General features: G+C 42.4%; 1 protein-coding gene across 1 annotated transcript; it reads left to right on the top strand.

Annotated features, from left to right (window-relative positions):
• Positions 1-5,459: 5,459 nt before the first annotated feature.
• pcbd1 (pterin-4 alpha-carbinolamine dehydratase/dimerization cofactor of hepatocyte nuclear factor 1 alpha) lies at positions 5,460-9,813 on the top strand. Its single transcript, XM_043679166.2, has 4 exons — positions 5,460-5,601; positions 7,876-8,007; positions 8,126-8,206; positions 9,473-9,813. Exons 1-4 carry the CDS (start codon positions 5,599-5,601, stop codon positions 9,566-9,568), a joined length of 312 nt encoding a protein of 103 aa, XP_043535101.1. The 5' UTR covers positions 5,460-5,598; the 3' UTR covers positions 9,569-9,813.
• The last annotated feature ends 1,395 nt before the right edge of the window (positions 9,814-11,208 follow it).

Below are 11,208 nucleotides of genomic sequence, written 5' to 3'. Positions count from 1 at the left end.
ACAAATACTCGCAATAAATACAGCAATCACTGTTTTTCCTTTATGCTTTTCCTACTGTGCATATCCTCCTGTTTTATTATTAATCAGCATTTTTCTCACTTGTTCCATAAGGGAATAGTTACCCTGAGGGACTCTCCTCCTCAACTTCTCCCCTCGCCTGAGGTGCGGTGACACTCAGGTTAAATCATCATCAATCATCTCTCTCTGTAATGGCAGAGCAGCCCCTATCATCAGGTAGGACTATGGCGATTTTACATTTTATAAGGCAATTATTCAGAAAGGGTTAATATTAGAGACTGCATTCAGGTTCACCCAGTCTGATGAAGTCGCATAGTTTTGAGTGGGGCAAAGAATCATCAAACTCAAGATGCCAATGCGATAGGTATGTCAACCCTGGTTCCTCATTGTCTTAGCAATTATATCTAACAAGCAATAACTTGTAGCTGTTGTGCAATAGACTGCAACTTGGAATTGAGGCAAGTGCCTCTTCTTGTGAAGACTCACTGCTGGTTAATTCCCTGCTGCTGTTAACTACACACCCTTAAACCCTACATGGAAAAGAGGATTTGTGGCAGCACTCAACCTTAACTAAGAGTTGGTCGTGGTTAGTTCCACAAAACACACACCATTGCTGACTCCTATCACACCTGACTCTTCAAAGTAAAAGTGAAGGCTGCAACCAGAAACAAAAGCTTCAGGAAACTGGCCAACTGGAAATGGGAAAGCCATGAGAGAACATAACTAAGGAATATCCTTGCCGACAGCTGAGCATGCCCAGTCTGGGAGTGCTTTCTCTGTACAAAATAGGTACTCAATAAGACCTATCAAAGCAATTACAATGAAATTTACTAAAGTAGATGAAATGGACTTGCTTGCTGCAATCACTCCATCCACAGTAAAGATGTTCAGAGATGTTAGTACCCATCTTTGGCATAAATGGGATTTCAATATGGGCCTCTGAGCTCAAAGGTATTTATGCACCAATGCACTCCACAAAATCCCTGACACTATTCTTTAAATTTTCTACATTATCTTTAATCTATTGCTTCCAATAAACCTGTTTAGAATTATTATTACACACCTCTGGAGCAGATGGGGACTTGATCCCTGAACTCCCAGTCCAGGGATGGCGACACTTCCAATGCACCACAAGACGCCAAAAGCACTATCCTTTATCATTGTTCTCAAATGAGATCCATGTGTGATCATCCTAACATTCCTGTCCGTTTAGTTAACAATTTGAGAAATCGGTGGAAGTGGGGTTTCAATTTGTGCGTTTAAATTCCTTGGTTTCTGTAAGGAGGTCAGTTACATCAACAGTAAAGCAGATCACTGAACCTCATTTTCAATCCGTACCAGGGAGGTTCACGTTGGGGCAGCTTCTGTAGCACCTGGTCAAATATTCAGATTGCATCTGAACAGAGCCTTGCCTGAGTTGCTTGTGCGCTATTCCGCTCATGCTGTTGGTAAGGGTTTAAATAAACCCAGCAGTGACATGGGAACCAGGTGAGAAAACCAGAAAATAATTCCAGGGTGTTTAACTTGCTGTGAGAGGCAGACAGCACCACAATAGAGAGAACAGTGAGTCAGTCAGTGGACTCAGAGTAAGAAATAGAATCCCTACAGTGTGGGAACAGGCCCTTCAGCCCAACAAGTCCACACCAACCCTCCAAAGAGAAACACACCCAGACCCCTACTACTCTACATTTACCCCAGACTAATGCACCTAACCTACACATTCCTGAACATTATGGGCAATTTAGCACAGACCATTCACCTAACCTGCATATCTTTGGATTGTGGGAGGAAACCAGAGCACCTGGAGGAAACCCACGCAGACATGGGGAGAATGTGCAACCTCCACACAGGCAGTCACCTGAGGGTGGATTTGAACCTGGGTCCCTGGTGCTGTGAGGCAGCGGTGCTAACCACTGAGCCACCATGCTGCCCTAATCAAGATTACAGTACATGTGTATAAATGAATAGAGTTATGATTGGGGAGCTACAGTTACTGAACCAGCTCAGGGTCTGTCACTTCAGGACTAGTGTCATTCTATGCAAAGACTTTATAAACTTTGGGGAATTCTGACTTCTGTCCTGGATGGTGTTGGGCTTTGAGTGTTTGTGGATGCTTTATGGTGAATTAGGAAGCCATTTGATCCATTGTACCTGCACCAGCTCTTCAAATAAGTGCCATGACTTAGTGCCAATCTGCTGCTTTTGCCCTAATAATGCCTCATCCAGGCAAGTGAGCAGTAGTCCAACAGACTCCTGACTTGTGTTTTGTGAATGGTGTTTGTAACAGTACTGAATAAAGTGGACCACATAGATATCAGATAAATGGCCAAAAACCAATCTCTAACCACATTTAAAATTGGGATCAATAACTCGGGCAACACTGCCCTCGTGTGGTCAAAATTGGCACATTACTGTGCGGTGAGCCACAGTCTATCTGCAGCATTATCTGGGATTACAGTCAATGGAAACAAACTGTCTCTCAGTTGGAAAGTCAGTAACCCAGACATCTACCACCAGTGCAAAACTTTTAACCACATCAACAATAAATTACAGAACACTGTCTCTCAATTCAAAGCATCAACCAATAAATTGAAATGAATGAACAATATCCTTCAGATATTTTATGATCACTTGTCCAAGGATGTTACTATTAACTTCAGAATTATTCTGTTTTGCTTTGCAAAGGTTTTGCTTGCTTGTGCATTTAAAGTCCTTGATTTCTGAATAATTGTTCAGGCAAATACAGTGAATAAACGTGAACCATATTTCCGTCCCTCAGTTGTGTTTCAAGTGATATGCATTTTAATTGCTACCATTTTAGTCTGCAGAGACACTTATAGCAGAGATAGAGGTCACATGACTACAGTAAGTGAACTAGTACACTGTGTACAACTCAGGCAGTGTGGTGGCTCAGTGGTTAGCACTGCTGCCTCACAGCACCAGGGACTCACGCTCAATTCCTGCCTCGGGTGACTGTCTGTGTGGAGTTTGCACATTCTCCCTGTGTCTGCGTGGGTTTGCTCCAGTTTCCTCCCACAATCCAAAGGTGTGCAGATTAGGTTAATTGGCTATGCTAAATTGCCTATAGTGATCAGGGATATGTGGGTTAGATGCATTAGTCAAGGGTAAATATAGAGTAGGGGATAGGTCTGGGTGCGTTACTCTTCAGAGGGTTGCTGGGGACTTGTTGGGTTGAAGGGCCTGTTTCCATACTGTAGGGATTCTGTGTTGGGTCGAAGGGCCTGTTTCCATACTGTAGGGATTCTGTGTTTGGTTGAAGGGCATGTTTCCATACTGTAGGAATTCTATGTTGGGTCGAAGGGCCTGTTTCCATAATATAGGGATTCTATGTTGGGTTGAAGGGCCTGTTTCCATACTGTAGGAATTCTATGTTGGGTCGAAGGGCCTGTTTCCATAATATAGGGATTCTATGTTGGGTTGAAGGGCCTGTTTCCATACTGTAGGAATTCTATGTTGGGTCGAAGGGCCTGTTTCCATACTGTAGGAATTCTATGTTGGGTTGAAGGGCCTGTTTCCATAATGTAGGGATTCTGTGTTGGGTCGAAGGGCCTGTTTCCATACTGTAGGGATTCTGTGTTTGGTTGAAGGGCATGTTTCCATACTGTAGGAATTCTATGTTGGGTCAAAGGGTCTGTTTCCATACTGTAGGAATTCTATGTTGGGTCGAAGGGCCTGTTTCCATAATGTAGGGATTCTATGTTGGGTTGAAGGGCCTGTTTCCATAATGTAGGGATTCTATGATCTTTGAACTGTACTTCTCCAAACATGCACTTTTTCAGAAAACAAAAAAATGTTCGCTATTTACAGTTACACACATTCCCAATCCACACGGTCACAAAGAAAGTTATCATTTATTAAGACTGTGTTAACTTTAGCCAGTTCTATTTTCATCGGTCTTTGCACCTGCCTGGCACACATAGTTAAATCCTGCAGGAACCCTACTGGTATGTCTGTGTGTTGGCATTGGCTGTTCCTTAGGTATCTGCTGATTCCTAGGGTGATGTGCCTTCTCCAATGAGTGCTGTTGCCAATCTATTTCTGCTGTGAGGAAACAGCGAGCCTCTGAAACTGATAATCGTTCTGCACTCCGTGCAAACGGTGAGGTCGTTTCTTCCTGATCTGATATAGCCTCTCTAACTGTACATGTGTATGCCTTGTTGCGATGATAGATCTGGTTAGTCATGGTCACCACACAGGATCAAGGTGTTGACTGCTCTACTGAGGTTTCAAATTGCCACGTAGGCTGAGTTTTATTGAGAGGGTTGAACATTTGCACTCTGACGGACTTTCCAATGCCCAGCTGTAGCAATAACACAGCAGTTTTACTGAAGTGAGATCTGATTTTCTGTCATTTCATCAGGATTGCCTTCAGAACATTAACTTTCTTGTTAACAATCTGTTGTTATCATACTTGGAATGTATCACAGCCTCACCTGTTCTCCCTAATAATAGTTTTGCTCCTGATTAACATGGAGAGGTCATGGCATGGTCGGCAGATTTTAGTAATTCAGAGACCCACTGAATACCTGGAGGACCCAGGTTCAAATCCCACCACGATGGAGTTTAAACTTCTGTTAGAAGTCTCCAATTGTAAGTCTAATGATGACCATGAAATCTCTCTCATAAATACCCACCCGGTTCACTAATGCAGTTTTGAGAAGGAAATCCCCGAGCATCAGGTTAAACCACTGTCAGTTGTCTCTTTCTTTCTCTCTCTCTCCATAAGACTGGGACTATAGTGACTTTACCTTTACCCCTCCATTGTGGCAGAATGGCATTGCTACTGTGCTGAACGGGCCAGACCTAGCAACTGAAAACTGAATACTCACTTTAACTCTCTCTCTCTGCACAGACGCTGCCAAATCTGCTGAGTTTCTCCTGCACTCCCTGTTTGTTAAAAACTCTTCCACATCAGCCTGCCTAACCATCATACCCGAAAGCACACCTCAAACACACACCTCCCTCGGGTGCCCCCATTCCACAGCTGCAAGACATTTTGCAGCTTTTGAAAGTTGCCGTGTATATTGTCAGGATTGACTCAAACGAAGCGTTTCTTGCGAAATCGTTTGCAGCTACTTCTGGCAAAACGCTGGTTGCAACGAACAGGAACGTAAACAGACAGAAGCGCCGTGCCTGAACTCTGAATGGAGCCAATCTGACTCAACAGCAAACTAAATTCAGACGAAACAGCAGCCTATCGCATCTTACTGACATAAAGTTCATTGCATTGAGACCTGCCTCCTCTACAGCAAGGACCCGACTTTAGGTAGCCTGAAATAGTGCTTAAAAGGAAACGCAAAACAGCCAGACAGGCAAACATCACGGTGTAATTCAGCGTCTGCAATTAAATCTTGAAATGGGTAGTTCCTCTTGCATTTATTTATTATTATTGTGCTACCTCACCTGTTGCTGCCTCAGCACTGGCCTTTATTCCTGCCACCTCGCACAGGTCTTAGCTTTTACAGATTGTGTTTATAGAGAGTGGGAGTGAGCAGTTTGTTGTCACATTGTGCAGGGTCTGAGTTCAGGGGGTGGTGTTCAAATCTTGATCATTGCCAAATGGTACGTAACTTCAGTGTAATTAATTGTCGTATTTTAGATTTTTTTTATTGTCTGGGTTTGGTGAACAAACGTATGTGCATCTCCGAACAAAAGCAATTTTTAAAGAAACGTGTCGGTTAAATTTAAGATTAGTCATTCATTGTTGAAACCCAAGCATTATTTTGGTAACTTGGCCCTTTAATTTAAATCCCTGTTTCGGAAAGGAAATTATGTTTGGCGTTAGTGTTCATTTCAGAGATGAGTTGTAATTTGAGATTGAGTTTGGAATAAATATTGTTTGTGTTTGGAGCTGCGCTATATTCATTGGCTTACTTGAAACGACAGACTGGACGGGATGTTCACTGAGTGTGGGAGTAGCAGTGAGGGTGATGTATTAACTTGTCAATGTCTGTCTTTCTCTCTGATCTTCCAGCAGCGATTCTCTCTGACCGATACGGCCATTTGCTGGCTTCTTTCTACAACGAGGTTAAGAGGGTAACGACCAGGGAAACGGGACCTGTCTCTTGTTTGTTTTAGTCAAACGTTAATGAGACTCTACATTCGCGTTCCTTGGCTGCAGCAAAGATTCCCCCTCCCCCCAGATTCAGGAGGTGGGAGGTCCAAGGGGCTTGGGGCAACATTTCCAAAGCAACCACTTCGTTCAACGGCGGGAGGCTCAAGGGGAAACATGGGGACCCCCTTGAGCGGGGTAGGGGCCACACAATTTGAGGGCTGCGCACTGAAATGATAGAATGCTACTTGGGGGAGACACTGGTGTAGCGGTAGTGACACTGGCTCTGAGCCAGTGGTACTCACCACCCTATCTGCCTCTGCCGCTTTCAATGAACTATGTACCTGAACCCGAGGTCTCTCTGTTCAACCACATTCCCCAGGGCCCTACGATAAGCTGTATAAGTCCTACCCTGGACTTACCAAAATGCAACATCTCTCATTTACCTAAATTAAACTCTATTTATGCTCCTTAGGGAGGGTGGTGGCAAGTGGTGTTATTAGTGGACTGTTAATATAGAAACTGCTGAAAATGTTTTCCTGAAGAAGGGCTTATGCCCGAAACGTCGATTCTCCTGTTCCCTGGATGCTGCCTGACCTGCTGCGCTTTTCCAGCAACACATTTTCAGCTCTGATCTCCAGCATCTGCAGTCCTCACTTTCTCCCCTGTTAATATAGAAACCCAGGTAATGTTCTGGGGACCTGGGTTTGAATCCTGCCATGGCAGATAGAATTTGAATCCAATAAAAATCTGGAATTAGGAGTTTAATGAAGACTATGAATCCATTGTCAATTGTCGGGGAAAAAACACCTGAATCACTAACCAAAAGAGAAAATGCTGGAAAATCTCAGCAGGTCTGGCAGCATCTGTAAGGAGAGAAAAGAGCTGACATTTCGAATCTATCTGACCCTTTGTCAAAGCTTCCACATCCGCAGTAATTTGCTTTTATCTGAATCACTAATGTCCTTTAGGGAAGGAAACTACCATCTTTACCCAGTCTGGGCCTACATGTGACTCCAGACACACAGCAATGTGGTTGACTCATAACTGTGCTCTGGGCAATAAATACTGCTGAGCCAGCAACGCCCTCTTCCCATGAATATTTTTTTTAAATATCAACTCGCCCTGTTTCCGACCATCAAGCAAATTTTTGTAGCTCTCCCTGGATCCCAGGTTATCTAACTTTACTAACCAGTACCATGAGGAACCTTGTCGAGGGCCTTGCTAAAGTATGTAGACAACATCTATTGCTCTATCCTTCTGTCTCTTCTTGGTCACATTCTCAAACAAAACTCTACCAAGTTGGTGAGCCATCATTCACATGTAGATCAGATTGGGTAAGGACATCGGATTTCCTTCCCTAATGGATGTTAGTGAACCAGATAGGCTTTTATGACAGTGGACAGTGGTTATATCTTCAGTATTAGACTCACTACTTATGACTTTTTTTTTTGCTTAGTAATCAGGTGGAGAGGTAAACTCTACAACTGCTGGATTAAATGTTTGGTCAGTGTTCTGCAAGTAAATACGGCAGACAGGAGTTATTTTAATACAGAGGATCCTGATTTATTAACGTTCACATTTAGAAACATGATCCCATACTGGGAAGTAGTTTTAAGGATCTGACCTGCAGCATTTCCTTGTCCTTCCAGACACCTATTTTTCATTGTCATGCATTGTGTACCAACCTGCCTACAAACAGACTTGAATGAAGATCGTTTGCAAACTGGGGACTGTCTGTGCGGATGTTACTGGAATCTAAAGACCTATTTTTGGCTTGTTAGGCAGGAAAGGCCCACAGACTGAGTGCTGAACAACGAGAGCAACTTCTTCCCAACCTTCAAGCAGTGGGTTGGTCTGACGTCGAAGGAAGAGATGCCATTTATAAAGAGTTTGTCTTTAAAAACTTTAACCAGGTCAGAATTTCCAGTGGCTCCTTTGCACAATATTTTTTTTTAAATAAAGAAAACAGACAAAATGCATGTTTTTTTTTGCGGCAAATCTATATTTTCCTATATTTTGTTTTACCAATAGGCCTTTGGTTTCATGACCAAAGTGGCACTACAAGCAGAAAAAATGGATCATCACCCAGAGTGGTTCAACGTTTATAACAAGGTAAAGTAAGAACCTGCATTTATATGGCATCTTTCAAAACCATGGGACATATCAAAATGCTTTAGAGCCAAGACCTTTTAATAAATTCTATCACTGTGACGTAGCAATTACAGAAAGCTCCCACAAGCAGAAGGTAATGATCCTCCAGTTAACTTGAACCTGAGGTGTTGGAGAGTGAAAGTACCTGGGGAATGCCCTTTTTTAATATTGCAAAAATATATTTTATAAAAAGAAAATCTTTATGTACATAGTTTAATAAAACCATTTAGACCTTTACTGTCTTACAGACAAGAAAATAAACATTTGGGGTTTGGCTTTTTCTATACTTACAAATAACCAATAGGCAGTTATGAGGTAACTGAACGGACTCCTGTTGTACTTTGGAAGAAAGACATTAGATGTTGGTCTTTCCCCACTGCACCTTGGCAGACTATACCCTTATTCATCTTCATAATAGTGTCTCAAGATCTTTTGCATTCAGCTGGGAGTGCTTATAGGGCCTCTGATAATGTATCATTTGAAAGATACCACTTCTGACTGTGTAGTACTACACTCAGAGCTCAAGCTTAGATTTTATGCTCAGGTGTCTGCAGTGGGTTATGACTCTTGCAAGGTGAAAGTGCCCCCCGCAAGGAGCAGTGGATGACCCCCTCAGAATCCTTGATTTCAGTTAAAATAGGGTGTAAATGCAATCACAGTTGGCATTTTTTTTGTGCACTTACTGCACACTGATCAGTGAAGTCAATTTCTGTGTTAGAAACAGCCCCAATTTTAACGTAACCCACCAAATGGGAATGGGCCAGTTAGGACCAGTTTTCCAATATCACAGTATCTATGATCATTGATTTTGCGTGGCTCAGTGGTCAGCACTGCTGCCTCTGTGATTCTACCCTTATGTGACTGTGGAGTTTGCACTTTCTCCCCTTGTCCATGCAGGTTTCCTTCAGGTGCTGTGGTTTCCAAATGTGTAGGTTATGTAGATTGACTATGCTAAATTGTCCATAAAGTCCAGGGATGTGCAGGCTGGTGGGTTAACCATGGAAAATATAGGGTTGAGGTGGGTGTCTGGGTGGGATACTCCTCTGATGGCTGGTGTGAACTCGATGGGCTGAATGTCCTTTTCCACACTGCAGGGATTATGAGTTCACACTTTTGAAGGTAATTCTCGCCAAGTTTTTGATTTGTGCACAGACTAGGTAGGAGTCTCTAAACTAGGAAAGATGAAGGAACAGTAATCTTCTTACCAGAAACATTTTGTTTTCACAGGTCCACATAACACTGAGCACACATGACTGTGGAGGTCTGTCTGAGCGAGATATTAAGATGGCTACCTTTATTGAAGAAGCTAAGATTTCACATTGAAATCTAGGGGTGTGTCTGTGGTTGCTGGTACCAAATGAACTGGAGCCTTCAGTGAGATTTATTTCAGAACAGACCCGTGTGTTCTTGAAAGATTTTGAAGACTGGCAAATGTTTGAAATTTACCACAGATTAATCTAGAATCATTCTATTTAAATTGAACTGATCAGAGCTAGTTTACATGTTGAATGTATATACTGTGAGAAAGTTTTGTTATATGAATAAAATGCAAATCAATGTAGCCATGATTTTAGACATGCAGAGTTAAGTCATTCCAAAATTGCAGATACTTGGAATTTTGAAGTCACAGGCATACCAAAGTACAATACCATAGATGCTGCAAATATGAAATAAAAGCCAAATTGTCGTTCTGAAAGAGACCATCTGGCCACTGTGTCTGCTGACCTGTATAAACAGATTACCCAAGGTCACTTCCCCAAGTAACCCTGTAGATTCATACTTTTTAGGTAATAATCAAATTCTCTTGTGAGTATCTTGATTGAACCTGCCTTCACTACACTGCAGCAGCACTTTCTGGATCTAAACCATTCAGTAAGTGTAATATTTTTCCATGTCCTTGATGCTTCTCAAAACCAAGTCCTCTTCTCAATCCATCACCTACAGCAAGCTGTTTCTCACTATCTAGTGTTGTGAACACCTCTATCAAGTTTCCTCACTGAAGAATAGTTCGAATTTCTCCAGGCTATCCATATGGTTGAAGTTCCTCATCCCTTGGACCATTTCAGGGGAGGCAATGGCAAGTGGTAAATCGCTAGACTATTAATCCAGAGACCCAGGTAATGTTCGAGGGACTTAGGTTTGAATCCCACCAAGGCAGATTGTGGAATTTGAATTAAATTAATACCTGTAATTAGGACTCTGTCAAACGATGACCAAAATAAACTTATCAACTGCTGTTGGTGGTGGGGGGGGGGGGGGGGAGAGAGACATCTGGTTCATTTTAGAGAAGGAAGTTACCATCCTTTCAAGGTCTGGTCTAGATTCACTCCAGACCCTAAACAATGTGGCCCAGCAAGCCACTCAGTTGTAACAACTGCTAGAAAGGAAGGAAAACAGGTGTGATAACATTGACTCAGTCATTGGAAATGACAACAGTAAAAATAGCCCAAGACATAGGAACATGCAAGTTCCCCTCTATACAACTCACGATACTGACTTGGAAACATATCGGCATTACTTCAGTGTCGATGGTCGAAATCCTGGAATTACTTCCATTGTGGGCCTAACTTCAGCAGTTTACTACCACCTTTAGAAGGGCAACTAAGGACAGGCAATAAATGCTGGGCCCAGGATAATGTTGTGGATGTGTTCAAATCCCATCGTAACAGATAGTGAAACTTGAATTCAATAAAATCTTGAATTAAACTAGTCTAAGAGTGACCACAAAAGCACTGTTGACTATTGTAAAATCCCATCTGGTTCACAAGTGACTTTTCAGGAAGGATATCTGCCATTCCTCCCACACCTTAGAAGGAGTATAAGGCCAATCTATCCTTTCTAAGCAGGTTTACAAGAATGATACCTGAACGACAGGGGTTAAGTATGAGCAGAAATTATATAAATTAGATCTGTTTTCTCTAGAATTTTTAAGATTAAAGGGTGGTCTGATCAAAGTTTACATG

This window comes from Chiloscyllium plagiosum, unplaced genomic scaffold (assembly GCF_037043375.1).
Source record: "Chiloscyllium plagiosum isolate Xiang-an unplaced genomic scaffold, Cpla_swu_hap1 HiC_scaffold_43, whole genome shotgun sequence".
NCBI classification, from domain to species: Eukaryota; Metazoa; Chordata; class Chondrichthyes; order Orectolobiformes; family Hemiscylliidae; genus Chiloscyllium; species Chiloscyllium plagiosum.
This window is presented reverse-complemented; position numbering and strand designations above follow the sequence as displayed.

Coding starts and splice junctions, on each gene's coding strand:
- pcbd1 (XM_043679166.2), top strand. Junction 8,008..8,125: donor TCTTTAAAAACTTTAACCAG/GTCAGAATTTCC, acceptor TTTTACCAATAG/GCCTTTGGTTTCATGACCAA. Junction 8,207..9,472: donor GGTTCAACGTTTATAACAAG/GTAAAGTAAGAA, acceptor TTGTTTTCACAG/GTCCACATAACACTGAGCAC.